Raw genomic sequence first — 22,891 nt, 5'->3', positions numbered from 1 at the left:
AAAAATGTGGGTGAAATAGGCTTGTGGTGGCTCATTAGTTTTCTTAGACAGTAGATCCAAATTCAAATGATGTAAAACTGCTGTCTTAATTGTTCGGTTTGGAGGGTTTTTGAGTAAGTGTAGTCCAAATTTTACAAATATAAAAAAAAATATTTAAAATCTCAGTTGAAATCACAAAGTTAAATTATTGGCTGTTTCGTACCACATTCGAGAGTAAGCCTGGAAATTTACTGATAAATGATAGAGTCAGAGAAATGCTGAATCATTATAATCTGTGGATAATATATCCATGAGGGTGTTTTTAGTATATGTAACATACTGTAAATGCTGAGTATATACAGTATTAAATTAGCTTACAGAGTGGCGCTTACATAATTATTTTGCTATGTTCATTTTTTATTTTTTACAGTTAACATCAAGCAGTAGGAGAAGTGAGCAGGTATAGCAAAAATGCAAAGTGAGTACCTCACCTGGGGCCTCATGTATAAATGGTGCCTGTGCACAAAAATGTTGTGTATGCCTGTGTCGACGCTTTCATTAAGATGTATAAAAACTAAACTTGGCATAAAGCTACTCACATTTTCATGGCAGACTCAGACCATGCGTATGCACATTTCTGCTTGGTTTTGTAAACAGGTGGCACCAAGCGTGAAAGCAGTGCTGCTGTTTCTGTGTTCTTTCCCTGTCTTTTTCAGATTCGCATCCATGATGCAGTCTTTAGCAAATACACCAAAATTAATTGCATATCATTTACAAATTTATGGTACTTGATTGTAGTACTAGGGTGTTGTACCGTGTTAGCCATTATGAATGTAGAGAAAAGCCAAGCAAAATGACACCTTTTATTGGCTAACTAGAAAGATTACAATATGCAAGCTTTCGAGGCAACTCAGGCCCCTTCTTCAGGCAAGATGTACTTGATTGTAATCATTCTGTAATAATATAATGGTACACAGAATGGCCAAACTGTTCCAAGTACCATGACTGCTTTGACATTGTTAGAACACTTTGTAATTGGAAGAATTAGAAGAGAGCGTGTATTTAGAAATCATACTGATTTCTTGTGCCATGATGATGAAAAGCTTCTAAGTTGATTTAGATTTCTAAGAGCGCTCCTCTAGGAGCTATGTGCTGTTTGAATAATAGGATGTGTACTTGATACCATTATTATAATGAAATGCATTAAAGTATGTTTATTACATTTTACAGATAAATTGTTAATTTCATTTAAATAATGTATACTGTTAATAATTAAACATGTGAGGGCACAGTGGCATGGCAGAAAAACTGATGACTTGCAAGTAAAGGGGTCAGGTCTCAGGTGTACTCTGCCTGGAGTTTGTATATTTTCCTACTGGGTTTCTTCCACTTGCTTTGGTTTCTTTCCAAAGGCACACAGGTTAGGGGATTTGGTGATGTTAAGTTGACGCTACTAGTGTATATTGTGTGTTCGCATTCACCCTGTGATGAGCTGGCGCCCCGTCCTGCGATTGTTCCTGCCTCGCACTCGATGCATACTGCAACTGGAACTTGAGAGAATACCAAGTTTATATATCATTTTGCTCTTTTATTTGATATTGGTGTCTTTAAATTATTGTGATAAAACAAAAATAAACTGGTGATCTAGAATGAATGTACAAGTCATTTTGATAGCCATTATGTAAACATTGAATAATTTTTACAGGATATACAATCAATAAAGTAATTGGAAAAGAAGGGGGCCCAGGGTGATACTAAAAAAGAGAAAGGGCCTTGGTATGAACAGATTTGTAAACTTCTCATTGTAGATGATAGGGTGTATGCAACTGTGTTAAAGAACATGAAGAGTATTTAAGCAGACCTTTTGAAAAGTCTAGCCAGAATTAATCTGCCTATTTATATAAGAGGCAGGAACCTTTATATTGTGATGATGGAGGATTCCTGGGAGCCACCTAACTTGAATCAAAGGGTGCCAAAAACAACTAATGTTAAAAATAAATTATTAAAAAGTTCACAGAATCAGTGATGAGTGAGACAGAGAAAATAAAGTTTAAAAAAAAAGGGTAGAAAATATTATTTTCGTGTATCTGTACAGAGCTTCTTTAGCATCTGGTAAGAATTCATTAATTGTATTCAAGGAGAAATCTGTTGAGCTCCTGCCAATGATTCTATTTAACTCCTGTTGTTTGAATCAGTATGAGGAAGTATAACATAATGGGCTTTTTGTTACTAATTAGCTCTTGGGTAAGACTTGTTTAACATTAATGAATCAAAATTCTTTCAGTGATTTAATGGATTATATTTTTCATTGTGCTGATTTCTCACTACTGGGTACATGTTGTTTTATTTCTATTGTAATGCATAGAGCTGGAAATAAATGTATTTACTCATAAAAGGAATGAACACCCAACCACTCTATACATCCAGGTTTGAGAATAATCTAATGGCAGCCTGCCTAGAGTTCTCAGAGTTAAATGATCCTCTTACACCTCTCCTAGAATAAGGACCATACCAACTCCACCTTCCTGTATATTTTGGATTACATAGCTACATTGAAAGTCAATATTTACACGAAGAACATATGCAAAGCACAAAATACTATTGAATTTATGGATACACGTGATGCAGTCGAAAGCTACTACATAATGGTTTTTTTTATTATAGTAGTTAGTTTTATTGCTGGCAGAGTCTGAGATATTGTGGAAAATGGAAAGAGATTTAACATACCTGTGATGGAAAGAACTCTACAGAAAGTAATGGGTTGGGAATGGGGAACTTAGGCAGATTCAGAAATTAAGTACATGGACAGGTGAATTTAAATAGTGAAATATCTATATTACTAACCGAGAATGGTAAACCGGATGGCATGGACGCAGGTATACGGCGATGGGACCATGAGACATACTGCGCAGGCGCGTACAGCTCGTGTCTCTTAGACCGCACGCGAAGTCGTATCCACCGCGAACGAAGGAGTCACGGCCCAAAAACGAAAGAGCTCAACTGACGTGAATGAGAAATGAAGCAACAACGCACCCATAGCTAACGACTAACGACACAGCCATACAAAAAAAAGGATTCTGCGCTGTGGGTTGTGTGGGTTTGCCTATGCTTTACAGTGTTTTCATATCCTAAACATGTGTCCGCTATATCGATTGGCATCTCTAAGTCACCTCAGCATGCTTCAGTCTGGGTGTGTGCTTGAGAGTATCTTATAACAGAGTGCTCTACCATCAAGGGCTCCCGGAAACCGCTGCTGGATTAAGCAGTCAGTCATCAGACAGTCATTCTCCAACCTGCTATATCCGAACACAGGGTCACGGGGGTCTGCTGGAGCCAATCTCAGCCAACACAGGAACAAATCCTGGGCAGGGCACCAGCCCTCCTCAGGGCACACACACACACACACACCAAGCACACACTAGAGACAAATTATTTAGGATTGCCAATGTACCTAACCTGCATGTCTTTGGACTGTGGGAGGAAACCAGAGCACCCGGAGGAAACCCACGCAGACACGGGGAGAACATGCAAACTCCATGCAGGGAGGACCCGGGAAGCGAACCCAGGTCTCCTTACTGCGAGGCAGCAGTGCTACCACTACGCCACCGTGCCACCCTGGATTAAGCAGAATCAGAAAATAAGAAAATGGTTGGGAACATTGCCTTTTTCTAAACAAATCTATTTTATTTATTTAAATATAGAATATGTTAACTTTTCCCAGAACAGTATAGTATACATACAGTACAGTATCTAGTAAAATGTAGGGAGCAATCCCATTGTGTCCCTGAACCCAATTATTTTAATTTGTTATGTTTTGCTTTGTCATCTTGTAAATCGCTTGAAGCTACATCCTTTGTATGAAAATATAGTGTGAAAATAAATGTTGTTGTTCTAAGGGCCAAAATATTAACATATTACTCAATAAAAAACCGAAGAAGACGGGGAAAATCAGAAGGTGAACATCAAAGAGTCAATAAAAAAGAACCTTGATAAATCCACTACCCGTCTGGGCCTGCCTGTGAATGTCTTGAAATTTTGTCTATTTGTCTTCCCCCCCATCCTTGTCAAGGAGCACCCCAAGGTCACCCTCTTTCAACATCCATCTGTCTCCCTGTCTCTCTTGCTAACTCTCTCCAGTGAAGATTTCTGTTTCAGCAGCTTTCTGAATTCAAACCATTAGGCCCCTAGTTGGGAGGAATCTTTAAAGAACATCCTGGTAGTTCCTTTGTGAAGAGAAGCTGCCGCTGGAAACCATCGGGTCCTTTTCCCCAAACTAGTAGTGGCGACTTGTAACTCTCCATCTCCAAACCCCAGTATCAGCTTAAAATGTTAAGGTCTTTGTGCTGTTCCCTGGCTACCTTCCCACTTTAATGAACAGAAGGTGTCCTTATACTCTCTCCACATATTGACAATGAGAATATCTTCTAATCGCATACCTGTTCCCATAACCATTCTAGCATTATGCCCATGGAATAATTATTTCCAGGGATTTCATAGATCCAAAGGCACAGATTCAGTACTCAGCCTGATCACTGTGCATAGAGTATACATCATTCCCAAGTTTGTGTGATTTGCTTGGCTACATTGGAGTGTCCTCCCTTGAGCCTAGGCATGGTAACATTTGTCATTCATGCCACTATACTGTTTTGTATTGCTCTGCTGTGTGTTGTTATTGTCCCATATTGTCATCTCTTGCCTGCAGTTCCCCATTTCCATAAATTGTAAGATAAGTGCTGTGTGATCAAACTCTTTGTTGGCAGATGTTGGCTTAGTCAATGGGATTATCTGTGCACAAAAGGAATTGTTATCTCAGTGCAGCACAACTTTGTGTCCACACAAAACATTTTATCTGCTCTTGCAGGTGGTTAACTGATACTTTAATGGTCGCTTCCTTCTGAAATAGAAAGGCCAGGGGATATTTACACAGTGGTTCTAATAGGCTGTCATAGACTGCCCATCATCATGCAATTCTTACCGCTTTTGTTTGTTATCAGGCGTGATACATCTTGCTTGGTTACACAATACAGAGCAGACATGAAACTTAAATAAAAGATGCTTATTGTACAAAAAACTGTGACATCAGGCAGGTTTAAAGCTGACTGGAACTGACCAAACTACTTTCAGTCTTGGGAATATGGTCAGCAAAGGCAAAGGATGGACACCACACTGTTCCCACTGATGTTTATTTTGGGGTGTTTGATGGGCCAAACTGATGCTGCACGAGACATAAACAATCTGCCCTGTCCAGGGTTTCAAAAAAGCTTTGATGGATCATGTTATGAGTTGGTCAGCTTGCAGCGCACTTTTCACAGTGCTCAGAGCTGGTGTGAAAGAGGAGGTGGGCACTTGGCATTCATCCTAAATGAAGAGACCCAGCAGTTTTTGGAGAAAAATTTGGATTCAGAAAAGGACTGGTGGATTGGGCTGGCACCAGCTACACAGAACCTCACCCAGGAGCCCATCGTCACTGAAGGTACTGTAGGTAGAGAAAAAATGTCACTACTGCTCAAGGAAAATGGCTGAAAAACCATATAGTTAAACTTATATGATTTGCTTTTTGATGATTTTATGAAGAAAACTATTTTTGCATGTTTGTAAAATTCACCATTTCACCATTCATGCAGTTAAAAAAACAGCTTAATTCAATTTACGGTGACTGGGAGCTCAAGGATTTTACTCTGAGTGGGATGCCTGCCCATCATAATGTACATTGATACACTCATTTTAGTTTAAAGTCACCAATTAAACCAACAAAAGCATTTTAGTATGCCTGAGTAAAGCTGGAGTGCCAAGAGGAAAACCATCATAGTCATGGGGAGAATATACAAATTATACAAACAGAATATAAACTCTTTTCTTCTGGACCTCTAGAGCAGCTGTGTCAACAACTAAAAAATCATCCCACCCTATTTTTAAAATGCTAATTGTAAAAGAAAAACCTGTGGTGTTACAGCACATTCATACTTTAGATTCTTTGGGTCCAGGAAGATACTTCATCCTCTTTTAGGAAAGACTGGTTTCAAGCACAATTTCCCACATTGTATTTAATTCTGTCTCTAAAAAATATGCTCATCTATAGAACAAACAAAAATAAGGCCCATTTTGTCTAAAAAACTGTTCTGCATGAACAATGAGTGCATCTTGCAAGAATGGTTGGGGGTCAGTGGCCATTACTCAGGGAGGTGGGTGACTGGTGCTTGCAGTTTAGATAGGCTTGCGGAAAAAGTGGTTGAGATAAAGTTTATGTGAGAGTTTTGAGCTCCGTAGTTTTGCATGAAGGAAGTATCCAGGAGAGGTGTATGTGATGTTGCCTAGGTATGTAGCATTATTGAGTAAAAAGATATGAAGCAATACATTTGTCAAACTGACAAGTTTTAAAATGATTTAAACCACCATGTGATTAAGTACAGCCCAGAGTGCTGACAATTTTAAACATGAACATATTTTCACTGGTAAACTTCAGACCGGGGAACTATGAAATCAGAACTCTTAATAAAATCAAAATTCTTAATTGTATTAATTCAGGTCCACTGTCCTGGCTTGATGGGTCTGATGTGAGCTATGCCAATTGGGAATATCAGCCTACTTCTAATACAGCATGTGGGTACATACAGAAGAATTCCGGATTTCACTGGACAGCTTCAAACAACTGCAGTCAGGAAATAAACTTCATCTGTGAATTTGGTGAGTTTGTGCTTAAAGCTTGATATGTGATATGTACAGTATATAGTCTGAGAGGAACTGCCATCCATCCATCTATTAAGTTTCTAATCCAGTTTTCATCAGTACTGGACCACAGGGAATTGCAAGTTTGGGTGCAAGTAGACACCTATTCTGGATACTAATACATCAGACTTTTTTAATTATGCAGATGGATTGAAATGTAAAGTTTTGCTTCTAGAGAAATAATTGTTTCCAGTCTCCTTGGGGAATTGGGGAATGGGGGGAGGGGTTGACGAGCGAATCAAGCAGGGGGTGGAGCCCCCTAAAATATATATATATATATATATATATATATATATATATATATATATATATATATTGTGACAGGCGGCCGGGTCCCATGCCCGGCCGGGACGCCCCTTCTGTATATGTTCTGGGGGAGCAGCTATGGACATCTCACTACCTCCCCCGGGTGGCAGCCTCCCTGGCTGACGATGGTGCCTCAGTTTCCCGCAGGGTTTCCTGGGAGATGGAGTTCTCCACAACTCTGTGGGGAGCTGGGCTGGCCGCCAGGGGGTGCTGCATGGAGCCAGGAACCCACCTGGACATTTCTGCAGCCCCACCCGGAAGTGCAATTAGCCACAAGTGATCAAGCACCTGGATCACTTCCGGGTGGGCTATAAAAAGGGCCAGCATCCACCACTCGGGAGCCAGAATTGGGAGGAAGAGGACGAGGTTGCCTGGGAGGAGTGGTGGTACCAAGGTGGAGAGAAAAGAGTTGTTTTGTGTTGTATTAGTGTTTGTAGGACTGTGTTGTGGCTGGAGGGATTACAGGGAAGAAAAATAAAAAGACTGTTTATTTTACACGTGCCTCTGCGTAAGTCTGTGCCGGGTCGGGCACTATATAGCGCCTTTATTACTATATATATATATATATATATATATATATATATATATATATATGTACTGCTCAAAAAAATTAAAGAATCACTTTGAAAACACTTCAGATCTTAATGGGAAAAAAATCATGCTGGATATCTCTACTGATATGGACTGGACATTGGGCCCATAGGCTACCAACATGAAGTCTGATTCTGATTGTTGGGTCAGAGACATTCACACCAGTGCCCTGCTAGAGGTCATTTTGTAGGGTGCTCTTCCTGTTCCTCCTTGCCTAAAGGAGCAAATACCAGTCCTGCTGATGGGTTAAGGACCTTCTACGGACCTGTCCAGCTCTCCTAGAGTAACTGCCTGTCTCCTGGAATCTCCTCCATGACCTCTAGACTGTGCTGGGAGACACAGCAAATCTTCTGGCAATGGTACATATTGATGTGCCATCCTGGAGAAATTGGACTACCTGTGCAACCTCTGTAGGGTCCAGGTATCATCTCATGCTACCAGTAGTGACACTGACCATAGCCAAATGCAAAACTAGTGAAAAAACAGTCAGAAAAGATGAGGTGGGAAAAATGTCAGTGGCCTCCACCTGTTAAACCATTCCTGTTTTGGGGGTCATCTCATTGTTGCCCCTCTAGTGTCCCTGTTGTTAATTTCATTAACAACAAAGCAGCTGAAGCTGATTAACAACTCCCTCTGCTACTTAACTGACCAGATCAATAACCCAGAAGTTTCATTGACTTGATGCTATACTCTGATTAAAAAGTGTTCCTTTATTGTTTTGAGAAGTATACATATATAATTACATTACTCCACCTAAAAGAATATTTCTGACCATGTGAGTGAACCACAGTCTTGTGACAAAAGTTCATACAAACATGAAGACAAAATACCACCTTAACAAAAGAAGAGCCCCAGCTGGGAATTGTACCTGCTGTATAATTTTTTTGGCTTAACTGAATGTGTTTGGAGACATTACTCATTATCAAATGACAACATTTATTCTGTATGGTGAGTGAAATGCCAGGTATCACTGGCGGAGCTAAGTTTGGCAACGGTGTTATTTTTAGCAATTTGTTGTAAAATAAATGAATGAAAGCATACATTGTTTTTTATATAACAAAATGAAAATGGTAACTCTAGATTTTGAATTATTGCCTCAGTACTCTGCATTTCACAGTGGCATTTTAAAAAAACATTAATAATTGGTAACTTTTTGCTGTGGTTATCTAATGTTGTGGCTTCACTTTGGAAAAAACAGCTGTAGAACCGATATATTTATATAAAAAATTCTAGATTGACTTGACTTCATAAAACTGTTTCATTCAGATTGTTCATCCATTGATTGATTTTAAACTGTTTAGTTCATCATATGATTTCAGAGAGTTTAACCCAACAATATTGCATGCAAAGCAGGCACAACCCCTGCTTGGAACAGCAGGCCATTCCAAGGGTTTCATAGATAGAAAATTAAAACACTACAGATGGATGCAGAACTGTACAACCTTCTATTGATTGCATTTTAACAAAGTTTGCATTCCTTGGCTCTGCAATCCTTGCTTTCTTAGAATCGGGGCGCTCCCTGGCTTGTGTGAACTCCAATGCAACACTGCAGTGCGGCTCTGGGAAGGTGATTGAGATTGATGACAGTTTCTATGGGAGGAAAAGCCTGCACTACTGCCAGCTGCCTTCCCAGCCTCCCCTGCCCTTACAAGAAGAATGCAGTTGGATAGATGTGGCTATAAATGTGACAGGTAAAATACAGGTTTTTTTTTAATGAATAAGTTACAAATGATGCATAACAATTACAATAAAGTAGATTTCATTTTCTTAATTTCCACTTACTTAAAGTTTAACTTTTCACTTTTGTTTTAAGTGACATGTATGTCACTTTTTGATAGTGGTGACCTGAAGTGTATCATATGAATAAAGACTAAGTTATTTTCTTGATTCAGGATGTAGGAATTCAGTAATCAGTGCCACATATTAGCTTTTCAAAGAAGTGTACTTACAATTATCCCCAGATTTGTGCAAAAACAAGATACTGTATGAGGCAGATAGTTGAAAATATAGAAACAAAATCAAAGCACAGAATATAATAGATTTGGAATTAAATCAAGAATAACTTTTTTCAAAGACATAATGGAAAATCAAGAATAGTAAAAAAGAAAATCATGCTAGTCAGTTTTACATTCCTATTTCTTTCAAATAACTGTTTTTTAGAAACATTACAGTGTTAAATTATTGCTGCATAAGTATACTGGTATGAAAAACAGGTGAGACCTCTTTAAGGTATGTAAAATAAATGGCAGTAAGAGAGCAATAAAAGAGTTAATAAAAACATAAATCTAACCTGTCCTTCTTCCAGTACAGTTATGAGGCCAATCTCAGCAGCACTTGATGTTAGGCAGGGTCCAATATTTAACAGGACCGCAATTTCAATTCACACTCATGCACACACACTCCCATGTTTACTTATACTGGACCAGTTTACTTAACACACATCATAGAAATGTGAAAGGAAACCAAGAGAAGACCAACAAGGAAATGTAAAAACTACACAAACATAAGGAGCTTCCCCATGTTAACAACTTTGTTTTCAAAGACCAGTAAGCTCCTGTACAAAGCAGGCCCTGTGCCACTTTTGGTCCCTGGCCACGTTTGTGTGTTGTGTTCCCACAACAACAACAGCAACTGTAACCTTTATGCAATATATGTGATATGCAAAGAAGAGTGATACTTCAATGTGGTGTATGGCACAGCACACAAGGGAGCAGTGCAGAGGTATTGGGAGTTCATGGGGGACCACCCTCCTTATTCCTTTGAAGCGATTACAACTTTACCGGGGCAATTATTACTTTGATGCAGTGCATGCCATGGCACACCAAAGAGGTGGCTATGCAGAGTGATGCAGTTGCAAAGTGTGGCACTCTGTCATCACCAATAACTCTCCAAAGTCCAAAATACTAACATATTCGTAAATTGACAACAGTTCTTGTGGTAAACCAATCAGCACAAATCATCATATGAGTCCCGCCTATGACAGATCCTGGTCGAACAAAAATTACATACCCTGAAGTAGAAGCTTAAAAAAAAAGTAACAGGAACTACAAATAGCCCCAGTTTCTGTGCTGGGAATGCTACTACATTTCCTGATTTTCTAAAATGTCCATGGTTCCTTAAAAAAAGTCCTGCAGTGGAAAAGTGCCTATAGTGACCTGACCAGGAACTGAACCAAGTCTTTGGGACAGCCATGTAGGCAAATTAAGCACCATGTCTTCTCCATAATAAAGAGCAATTGAAATCTACAAGGCAACCTCCGAGAAGACCAATTCTAAACTTAGAATTGAGACTCTACATTTTGTCCTGCAGCCCAACATACAGTAAATCACTGCTTATTTTCTTCTAGGATACTGCCATGGACTACAAGTATGCCAAGCAGCAGCAGACATTACCTCATATGGAGAGCCTTGTCCAGGCTTAGGAAGTTACCTGTTTGTGGAGTATCATTGCAAGGAGGGTGAGTTGGTCTATTTCATGTTGACTAATAAAAAAGTGAACACTTTGAATCCTCAAGTGGCACTTAAAATCTGGACCTGAAACCAAGTTACAGGGTGGTGTATATATTGTTGTAATGTAGGTACTTGTAAAGTACTTTTATATTCACCACTGTAAAATACAGTAAACGTTGGCTGACTAATTGTTTAAAGTTCAAATGTTTTTCAAAATATGAATATTTAAAAATGATTTGAAAAGCTAATCTGATATAACTTACTTCATATTCTGCAAGACAGAGCCCTCTTTAGAATTTCCAATTAAAGGATGAATACTGAAATCCCTTTGTTAACTGTCTTGCTTTCTTTCACTTTGTTCAAACTGGTAACATGTGGGAAATAATAATCAGTGAAGTCTTCAGCTATGTGAACACTTGTATAAACTTTATAATGGAAAAAAGCAATAAAATGTTCTACATAGTGTAAGAAGAATGAAAAGTGATGTCATCATTTAAGTTGGCCAAGAGAAGCAACTGTGGGCTTCCTTATGTGTCCTTTACTAATCAGGTCCTTTAGGTGCCAGAGAATGAGGTTTATGGACACATAACAAGTAAAAAGAATAGAGTAATAATGCAAGAGAGAACTTGGTTATCAGTCAGAAAGGGTATACATACGGAGCCCAGAAGTGATAGAGGGTATTGAAAGTGAATCTGCATACAGTGTACTGTAGAGGGGAAGCTAGTCAGGACCAAGACTGCAGGTGTTTTAAAGTTGTCTAGGAAAGGAACGGTGTCATACAGTTCCTCGAGTAATTTGTGTCCTTGTGTTACTGACGCAGCTCACCGTAACACTACAATAGCATGGATAACCCAGGGAGACAGTGGTTGGCAAGAGCTTGACTGATAGGAGCAAGGAATTCCAAATTAAAAAAGAGAGTTGGGAAGATAATGATGTGTTTCGTGCTTGAAGCTTAGTGCAGGGTTTGGATAAATACATAAGCCACCCCACATATAATTAGGTGAAATCACCTATGTAGAATAGCCTAAAGTGGCTTGTTCAGGTGGTTTTGTAATCTTTTTATCATTTTGTACTTTAATTTGTGCTTTCTTTACTCCTTCCTGTTGTTATTTTCTTAATAAATATTATTTTTCAATTACAGTATACCTTCTTAGTTGTAGTCTAGATTTGGAAATGGATCAAAAGCTCCCTCTATTGTTCACACCAGGTTTAGTAGGTAGGATTTAAAGCTCTCTTCTGGTCAGAACCTACTGTTCTGTTCCTTTTTTTTAGGTTATATGCTTAAAGACAAAGTTATTTATTTAATAATACAAATTTGGGGCTTGAGGAATACTACTCTCTTTGTGTCAGAAAAAGAAAGAATAGTGATAGCATGTAATCACACAAAAGCGACTGTGTTTCTAGAGCTGGGAGCTTTTCTTAAAAAGTCAGACAAAGGCTCACTGACAGAAGGCAACAGGAGTGTTGGAGCATAGGCAAAAAAAATGCTCATGTGTGTTACGTGTCATATTTATTATTAATCTGAGATATTGCATATCTGAAATATTTGACTATTTTTTGTCATATGCAATATGATTTTTTTGTCTTCATTTCCCAGTCTGAACTACTTAAATTCAGTCCCGCCTTGTTCAGAACAATACTAAAACACTTTGGGACATTTAAACAATTTCTTCCAAGAAATAGAAATAAAGTGTATATGAAAACCATCCATCCATCCATTATCCAACCCACTATTTCCTAACTACAGGGTCACAGGGGTTTGCTGGAGCCAATCCCAGCCAACACAGGGCGCAAGGCAGGAAACAAATCCTGGGCAGGGCGCCAGCCCACCACAGGGCACACACACACACACAAGGAACAATTTAGAATCGCCAATGCACCTAACCTGCATGTCTTTGGACTGTGGGAGGAAACTGGAGCACCCGGAGGAAACCCACGCAGACACGTGGAGAACATGCAAACTCCACGCAGGGAGGACCTGGGAAGCGAACCCAGGTCTCCTAACTGCGAGGCATCAGCTCTACCCACTGTGCCACCATGCTGCCTGTATATGAAAACCTGTATGACAGATTGTCGTGGCCAAGTAAGCAAATTGTTAGGTTTGTCTGTTGTGCTCATGACCAGCACTAGAGTATGTGTTAGAGTGACAATAGTATTCATGATGTCTCGATGCATGCTCAATAATCCAGATAAGGAAATCCTAGAAATTTGATTCTGTTCATCTGGACAAAGTTTTTAAGTGGGAGAAATATTTCGAGACTTATCCAAGTCTCTTCCTCAGTCTCAATTGACTGCAGCAGGGAGTCAATTTTGTCAAAGCAGGGAGGACACCTAAAGAACGCTCCAAGCGATTCATGAGAGAGGAAGGACATCCACTGCCTAAGCGAAAACCCTTAGTGATCCCGTATGTGTCAGGAGTATCGGAACAGCTGAGGCGCATTTTCTCGAAACACCGGGTCTCAGTGGCTTTCAAACCCCAAAACGCGCTACGCCAAAGATTGGTCCATCCCAAGGATCGGGTCCCACGGCACAAACAGAGTAACATAGTTTACACAGTTAAGTGCCAGGAGGAGTGCCGTGAATTGTACATCGGGGAAACCAAGCAGCCACTAGCTAAGCGCATGTCACAACACAGAAGAGCTTCCTCGTCAGGCCAGGACTCCGCAGTCTATTTACATCTACAGGATAGTGGTCACTCCTTTAAAGATGAAGAGGTGCACATCCTGGACAGGGAGGAGCGCTGGTTTGAGAGAGGAATTAAGGAGGCCATTTACGTGAAAAAGGAACGACCATCTCTGAACAGAGGAGGGGGCCTAAGGGTACATCTGTCGCCATCTTACAATGCTGTGATTGCAGCCATTCCTCAACCCTCTATGAATGGTTCACACGTCTACTAATCAGTGGACAATTTGCATATCACTGATCAACTGGCCCTTTGTCAATGGTGCTAGTCTCTGTGATTAAGCAAAGGTACTGTTTATAAGGTTGGGGAAACCTGCAGTCAATTGAGACTGAGGAAGAGACTTGGATAAGTCTTGAAATATTTCTCCCACTTAAAAACTTTGTCCAGATGAACAGAATCAAAATTCTAGGTGTATTCATGATGTTTGCAGAAAACATTTCATACCTTTTAGAAAGATCATAGGAGGCCTGGAGAAGTAACAGTTTGAAAGGACTACAAGATCATGTGTTCTCTTATCCTAGCACATACTAAAAAAAATCCACCATCTAAAGAACTATTGCAGTTTCCATAGATAACCTAGTTAGGCCTTGCACCATGACCCAGTGGTTTTGACTAAATTTTGGCCTCAAGTAACCGGAACTGACAATTGGGTGATATTCAGCATCTAGATAAATGGATTCAAACATGCATTATAGTGTAATCAACACACCATTTTCAAGTACTACACTGCTAGAGCAGTCAACATGCATATCTTCAAGATATGCTTAATTACCTCTAATTTTTCCAAACACAGTGGGCTTTCCCCATTACTCCCTCCTTCAATGTCTAGGCCTAGTATGTTCAGATCAACCATTTCTTTGGATTGGTTTTAGACCAAATTGTATTCAGATATCAGGTCTTGTGTACACCAGTGTTTTTGCAAACTGGACCACTGATTATAAGTGCAAGTGCAAGAATGTGTATGAAAACAATCAAACTGTAAAACCTGCAAAGTTTGTGTGTTTTTCCAAGTAGCTCAGGGTCACCAACATTTGGATTTAGGTGTGCACCCTCTGAATGACTACTTGGTCAAAATTTTTACTAAAACAAACTCACAAAGATACTCAGAATATTGTCTGGATACCATATTGATCATATACAGTAGGTATGCTATTCACATTTTGACATTGTTCTGTTTTGTGTTCATGTTGCATTTCTTTTTTTATACTCTATATTTGTTATTATTAGGTCTCTTGCATGGAAATATGCTTAATAAAAAAAAAAAAAAAATTTTGTATTTTTGGAAATTTCGAAAAAAGAATGCCAGTTCTCAGAACAGAACCAATATAAAATAGTGTATGGGTAATTTCTTACAAAATCTCACAAATTTCAACCTTGAAAATCTTTTAGTATTTCTAGCCTTTAAATAAAATCCATTTAATTTTGCTTCTTCGTTTCTTTACCTTTGCTCTGTTAGCCATTATTTTCATTATTGCATGTTGTTCTTTTTGTGTTATTTTCTCACATTTGTTTTAATTATCCAATGTCTTTACATAAATCTTAAAAACATCTTAAGTTCCCTTCTGATCACTACGCTAAGTGCTTTATGTGACTCCATCATGTATTATCTGCTTACCCCTCAATTTTTCCCATTTTTTCCCATAGGTCTTCAACTTAACCTAAAGGAAATAGCAGCTGTCTTTGAGAATATCACTGTAAGCATCAAATGGCTTCTCACACCCTCCTCTGGGAACCTCACTTGCGTCATGATTATGGGAGATGGGCATACTATTAACCTGGACTACCCAACAGAGTAAGTAATGCACCATCCATCCTGCTTCTATAGCAGAGAAGGTGCAGACTTCATATCTGTATCAAGCAGGGAGTGCACACTCATTGGGAAAGTATTCTTTTATAATCATAGATGCTGCTAAAGCTGACATGTTTCATCCAACCTCAAGGTTCAGCCTCTGTTTTCTGTCCTTATATTGGGTTCTTTCTTTCTTTATCAATTGGGTATGAACTGCCATCTGATCAGTCTTCCCATAGCAATGCCGGCTACTTAATGATCTTATTCAGTTATGTGTAAATGTGAGTACAGTTCTGCTGATACATGTTGGTATGCTCCAATCCCATCCTTGGTTAAAAGCAGTGAGATCCACGCATTTAAAAGTTTTAAATCAGAAGGTGGCATAGTAGTACGTACCTTTCAGGTTTACTACTGGGCAGCAAATAAACACACAGAAAAACCATTGGAAATTACCAGAACAAGTTCACACCAGCCGGGTTCGCCATAGAAAACAAACCCTGTTCCAAATCCACCTGCTTTGTACTCCACTCAATACTAACTATCTTCACTGCACCATTAAGCCAGTCGTCTACCAACTACTTAAAATATGGAACCAATACAAGACACATTTTAAGGTAAAGGAGCTTTTATTTGTTGCTCCTATACACAATAATCATCTATGTCAACCCTTTCAAACATACTAAGTGTTTAACTCATGGAAACCACTAAGAATTAAAACACTTAGAGATCTTTATACAAACGACATATTGCATCTTATGAACAATTACTCTCCAAATTCAATGCATAGCTACACACATTGTTACCTACATTCACATTAGAAATTTAGTTAAAAGAAACCTTCCCAGCATTCCACATCTCACACCCATATCAATCCCAGAGGCCGTATTGACCAGTGTGGATGAAGATTCAGACAGTATCTCAACAATATATTAAAACATTTGCAGAGAATCAACATCTCAAAGATCCTAGTGAATGGTGGGAAAGGGATCTTTCAGTTGGCTTCTCATAAATGAAGTGGAATTCAGCCATACATAGAATACGCTCCAGTCTTGTCTGCACCAAGCACTCCGTAATTCAGCTAAAGGTCTTTCATCAATAAGATTTATCTTCCTTAAAACTGTTGAAAATGTGCCAAGGGCAATACCCCGTCTGCAAGTGCTGCTATCTACCTCCAGCGTCACTAGGCCAAATGTTTTGGGAATGCACTAAATTAATATCTTTTGGACCAAAGTCTTTATATAATTCTCAAACAGCCTTGGTGTTAAAGTCAGTCCAAATTCATCAACAGCAATATATGGTGTCCTTCCTGATGGCATTAAAATTGTACTGGAGCGAAATGATGCTGCAGGACTAAGAAAGCTGCTTGGGGTATCAAATGAGTAAATTCCCTGTTTGATTTCAACAAAAGGCACGAAACAAAAAACAAAACTCATCCTCTGGGAGCAGTTTCCTCATTTGTCACGGCGCCCTCAAGTGCTAGTTTCTTGGGGCTGCGAAGGAAGAAGGAGACAAGACTGTTAGTGGAATTGCCCCCTGATGTCCTGAGGTGGTGTAACTTTAGGCAAACCTGGAAGCCATTTCTCTGGTGTGCATGCGGGACAAGTGCATAGGAAGATATTGCTTGTAACAGCCTACACCATATTATTAGCACTCAGTCTTATCTTGTTCAACTGGGAAAATCCTATCCCACCTTCTATACTGTAACTCAGTGGGTAAGCACTGTTCTATATAATCTCAAATAAGAAAAAAAATTCCCTCTTCTAGAATATGGCAAGAATTCATTAATGGTATTTTATTGTATCACACTGCAATACACAACAAATCTTCATATCACTACAGTGGCCTGGAGTCTCATCTTTAATGCTGATAAAACAGTTAGAGCTTCTCAGTAATTAATGATATTTTGATGTTCACAGGTTCATAACTAATTTCACTGTTATGGCTATTATAGTTTTACATAATGTATGAATCAAATATAAAACTAAAATCTGAATGGGCTTGAAGTGAAAACCAAACATAATGAATTGCACACAGTAATATTGTTCTCATTTCCAGTCAAATATGTAGTGCTAGACAATGAACATATAACTGTTCACTTAATAATTTGTCACAATAAATAAATATTTATCGTAATACACCTGAAGAACACATCTTGAAATTCTACTACTTATCAGTGGTATTTTAGATACAGGTAAAAAGCCGTTACAACGAACTGCCAGGGACCTAAAAAATATTTTGTTGTAATGACAATTTCGTAGTAATGACATTCTGCATTTGTCACTATAGTGCTTTCTTTAACTTGTGTCCAGGCATTTGCAATCATTTCAATAACTTATTTCACGTTAATTTTAATCTCCTCCTGTCTACAAGTTATGCTGACGAGAATTTTCCTCAGCATTTCCTTTCGATAATACACTTTCAGGGTGCAAATGATGCCCAAGTCCAATGGTCGAAGCACTGCTGTGCAATTGGGTGGGAGGAATTCAACGCAAACATTATCTAAATGTGGAAGCATGTTGTGGGCAGCACAGTTATCAAACAGAAGCCGAATCATCATTTTCTTCTTCTTCATATTGTGAAGGCGGGTGACAATGAGTTAAATTCCAATGGAATTTTTCCAAATGTTGACGAGTAATAAACAAAAGGTACCACTGAAAACCACAGAAAACAAAAACAGCACAAAAAAAACAGTATATTTAACAATTCAAATTCGAAGAAAAAAAAAATTACAGTGTTTCTGTTTGGGGATCGTTGTGCACAACTGAGTTGCGACCACAAAACTAACTGCTCTGTGGATGATTTATTCAGGTGTTTCAAGGTCTTTTGGGCACTTTGTTGTAATGAAAGTATCTGCTGAATGTATTTCGTAGTAACGAGATTTCTATAGACTTGTGTCATATGGGGAAACTGTCAGGACCATAAAAATACTTCTTTGTAATGAAAATTTTGTTGTAAAGATATTCATTGTAATGGAATTTTACCTGTACTTAGGAATATATAAGTATTTTTATATCTACCAGGATTTAAAAGAAAGCTGTACAATAAAGATCCTGTTTTTATTTTTGTGATGCCAAAGAACTCATTAGGGTAACGAGCACGATTTTTTCAAACTGAAATGTGATGACAGGAAAAAGCAAAACAGGAGATGGAAAGAGAAATGCAGGGATAGGGAAAGAAATAATAGCAAATGGTTAAAAAATTCTTGAATGTTCAGGCAAGTGAAGCCATATATTAGGTTCACAATTGACAATAGCCTAACAAAAATCTGTTTGACTAAGTTAACTATTCTAAATAATTAACCAGCTGTATAAAAATACCCTAAAATATGTCAAAGTACACCATTAGTAGTGATATCACTTTAATTAGGAGGCAAAAAATATTTACAATCAGGAAACTTTAGTAAAAAAGAAACGATAGTAACACTGCGAAGCTAGCAGAAGATCAAAGAATAAAGGGTGAATGAAATCAGATGCATACCCTAAATCTTCAAAATAAAGAATCTTAATTGTGTAAAAGTGCAAGCTTTTCTTATTTCAAACACCAAAAATACCAATAGATATTATTTATAAACAAATATAACCATGTGATATCTCACATACTAGTTGCCTGATATTAGTTATTTTGTTGTCTTCTAATCAGAGGTGGTTTTACCATCCATGCTGTAATTTGACGTGAATCAGTTCTCATTAATACCAAGCAACTCAGAGCATTTGTGGTTCACCTGGGCTTTTCTTTTCTGAGGCTCCATTGACAAATAACATTCTTATTTAGAAAAATCCAATGGCCAAGTGAATACCTGTGGCCAGTCATGCATTTGCCAGTATAAGAAAAGTTTTCCATAATCCCAGTATTTATTATTTGACTGACACCATTATCCAAGGGAATGTTACAATTAGGTTCATTTCTGGAGCACAAGCATGTGAAATGACTTGCTCATGGTCACATAGTGTCAACATCAGGTTTTGAACCCACAGACTCAGCATTTGAAGTCCAAAGCCTTAACCACTACACCTCACTGAATATTGAGATTTTGTGAAATAGTCTGGTCTTGAGGAACCGTTGTTATTAAAATATGAAGTGAGGAACATTGATTCAATTTCTTAAGTGCTACCCCACAAAATTAAACACATAAAAGTAGAAAAGGTGGGGCTGACCATAAAGTGGGCATTAGAAGTCTTCCAAAATTATTTTAGGTTATCAATTTATGTAACTAAGGAGACTGCTATACTGTCTTAAATTTAAGGGATGAAGCTTAAATAATGTGGTGAGCAACTATGGTTGTTCCTACGTTTAGTTAGGGGTCCCCATTCTTAAGGACCACTTAGTTGTCTATTAATTTCCATACATATAAGTTTTATGTTAGATCAATTGTGCCCTGTTGATCACATATGATTAACTTATGGGTATTCCCATTGATAATGCAACACTCATAAAGCTGATTTTTTTCAATGGTTTTGTCTCCAGTGGCAGGTCAGAGGGCAGTGTGGTCCACATGTATTCTCGAGCTGGTGTGTTTACTGTCACTGTCGAATGCACAACCAGTGAGTGGAATGTTGCAGCACATCAAGCAGTTACAGTTCAAGAGCCAGCCACTGAGTTTGATACAATTATGTGCTATTGTGGCAATGTATCTGGCGACAGTAACAACTGCAGGGCAATAAATGGAAAACCTTTGCTGGTACAGGTGAAGATGAAAAAAGGTAAGCTGGTTCCTTAGTTTTGGTATGTAGTTAAAAGTTTTTAATATGAGTTAAAGGATAAGTTCTGTATTTTTCAAGTCAAATTTATTTTTTGACAAATATGATATATGCATTTGTCACATAAAACTGTGTTCTAAAGTTTTCTATACATTTACAAAAATATCTTGATGGTTTACAGTGGAAGCTAGGGGAGAAGGGGGAACCACCGAAAAAAAAGTCTAAAAACTTACTGATGTAGTAGAAAAGGTTTCGATATAAGAAAATGTAACTTCTGCATGTTCAACGCAAGTTTGTGACAACATCTGGAAATAACACATTTATCGTCTATTCCTGGTACTATTTTTCTGGAGGTAATGATACATATATTATAAGTTCTCACATAAATGCAGAAGTGAATCAAAACAAAAACAAAACCAACCACATGACATGAAAAGTTTACTGTGATTTTGTCTTTTGAGAGGAAAGTACACTCCGGGGTGTGAAAGTTCATTGTAGAAGAAGACAAACACTGAAGTGGCATGCGCATGTGGTCTTCTTTTAAAATTGCTGAATCTCACAATAGTCATGTTTTTTGATTCAGAAATGACAGGTGTACTCATATTTTACAATGTGTGTGTAATGCTGATCAGTACTTGACATCTGGCTTGGATGTATTTAATAAGTTTTTAAGCCCCAATAGCCTCCACTGTAAAGCACTAATGCGGGCAAGATACTTTTTTTTAATTAATAGAAAGCAGTTATCTTTAGTACACAATTTTGTGTGGCAAATGCATACCTGTATATACCATGTTTAAGAAGAAATAAGTTTGACTTCAAAAATACTAAACCTATCCTTTATGTAGCTGTTATATTTAACAGTTTCTGCATAGTGAATGAGTGAAAGTGCACATCCATTCCTTGCGATGTATGCTTTAAGTGTACTCAAGTGTTTGTGGTCACTTCATTCTGAGCCTAATTCCTGTTTGTTCTCTACAGGTACCAACATCACCTACACAATCCTTTCTGCAGCATCTCCATTAGCTAAGATATCAGTTCAGCAAGGAATCCAGGCAAAAAACCTCACTATCGACAGTGCATCTTTAAAACAGATAGGTCTTGGTTTCCATCCATTCACAATTGTAGCTTCTAATAATGTAACAACACCACCGGTCACTACACAATTACAAGTTCTGTTAGTAGAAGAGATTCAAGGTCTACAAGCATCTCTGGTCTCTCAGGGTAGCGTTACCCTGGGTAATGAGATTCAGATTAATGTCTCCATATCTCATGGTGTGCCAGCAAGTTTACAATTCAAGTTTTTGAGCTCCAACAAAACTTTCTTTGAGACAGCAGAGATGAAGAAAGCACAGCAACCAGAAGTCTTCCTTTTCACATCAAGATTTGCAGGTAAGCTACCTTCCTTAAGTGAAGTTTAACACTATTAAGTACATTTGAGTATAACTCAAAGCCCTTTAAGAGGGCCAGAGGCCTGGAACTAAGCAAAACTCAATCTAACTGAACTGCTCAATGCAGTTCAGTGTCATGGTGGCCTCAGACTCTCCTGACAGTATCTGTCCCAAACTAGCAACAAAAACTGGATGTGCTGTTGTTCCATAGCAGGGCATAATCATGCAAGCACTTACTCTGACGCACTCCAGTTAACCTAATATTAACATCTTGGACCTGTGAGAGAAAATGCAAAGTACCCCAAGAAAAAACTCATGCAGAAATGGTTAGAATGTGTAGACTCCATACAGTCAGTGACTGGGGCAGAATTTAAACCCAGGACTCTGAGGCAGGTAGACCAACCACTGTTGGTCTACAGGTCAAATAACATTTATGCGACCACTAGAAATATTCCAACATATAATTGCCATGATGAAGTTTCGCATGAATTTATTTGGTATTTTCTACATATCGAACAATAATTTTTAGGTCCTTCTATCACCTCTGTTTTGAGAGCCATTGTTGGCGTCACTTTCTGTGTTGCTAGAAGTGTGGTTTCTAGGGTCATGACCCATGGGTAATTGGTACGACAGGACAAAAGGTCAGATGGGAGATCCTTTCATTATCAGATGTACAGATACAAACCTAAATAAAATACTGTAATTCAAAGAAACCTTTTTTTTATCGTGTTTCTTGTGAGTTTAGTTTGGTTCAACTTCTTAGACTGTTTTTTCAACTTCGATTCTTGTAACTCGTTTGGATTTATTAGCTAGGTTTATTTTTATTTGTTTTGGTTTCATTTTTTATATGCTTCTTGTGGTTTATGAGTAGCTTAGTAAATCAATCACTTGATCATTGTTCTGCAGAACAATAATCAGTTGGATCTCTAGAAGAATAAAAAGTCTACCATTACTTAAATAAACAGAAGACAATATGTATGAGTTTTTAGAGTGTTGTGACAGACGTGTGCCTTCTCTAATATAACACCTGTCATGAGGATAAACATTTTCTGCACTGCTCAGTCCTGACTCTCCCATTTGGGAGCTACTTACTCCAAGAAGATTCTTTAGCTAGGCACATAATTGCAATGTGAGTAGATGAGAGTAAGAAGTGCCAGAACCAAATCATATTATGGTATTAAAAAGGATTTCAGATTTGAATTTGCATCATTTACAGTAAATGTCAGTCTATATGATATTATAGCCCTGGTTTTTGAAAGTTTGTCATTATATTGGTCCTGTGA

General features: G+C 38.3%; 1 protein-coding gene across 1 annotated transcript in view; it reads left to right on the top strand.

Annotated features, from left to right (window-relative positions):
- The first annotated feature begins 5,094 nt into the window (after positions 1-5,094).
- The window catches only part of LOC114657570 (polycystic kidney disease protein 1-like 2), a 145,257-nt gene continuing 127,460 nt past the window's right edge, over positions 5,095-22,891 (top strand). The window contains exons 1-7 of the mRNA XM_051932013.1: positions 5,095-5,452; positions 6,505-6,663; positions 9,108-9,293; positions 10,949-11,059; positions 15,379-15,526; positions 19,988-20,223; positions 21,199-21,609. Coding sequence (XP_051787973.1) covers positions 5,134-5,452; positions 6,505-6,663; positions 9,108-9,293; positions 10,949-11,059; positions 15,379-15,526; positions 19,988-20,223; positions 21,199-21,609 — 1,570 coding nt within the window. The 5' untranslated portion in view covers positions 5,095-5,133. The remainder of the gene's footprint in view (positions 5,453-6,504; positions 6,664-9,107; positions 9,294-10,948; positions 11,060-15,378; positions 15,527-19,987; positions 20,224-21,198; positions 21,610-22,891) is intronic.

The sequence above is a fragment of the Erpetoichthys calabaricus genome, chromosome 9, assembly GCF_900747795.2.
Source record: "Erpetoichthys calabaricus chromosome 9, fErpCal1.3, whole genome shotgun sequence".
In the NCBI taxonomy this organism is placed as follows: domain Eukaryota; kingdom Metazoa; phylum Chordata; class Cladistia; order Polypteriformes; family Polypteridae; genus Erpetoichthys; species Erpetoichthys calabaricus.
The sequence above is the reverse complement of the archived record's forward strand: the minus strand, read 5'-3'. Positions and strand labels throughout refer to the sequence as shown.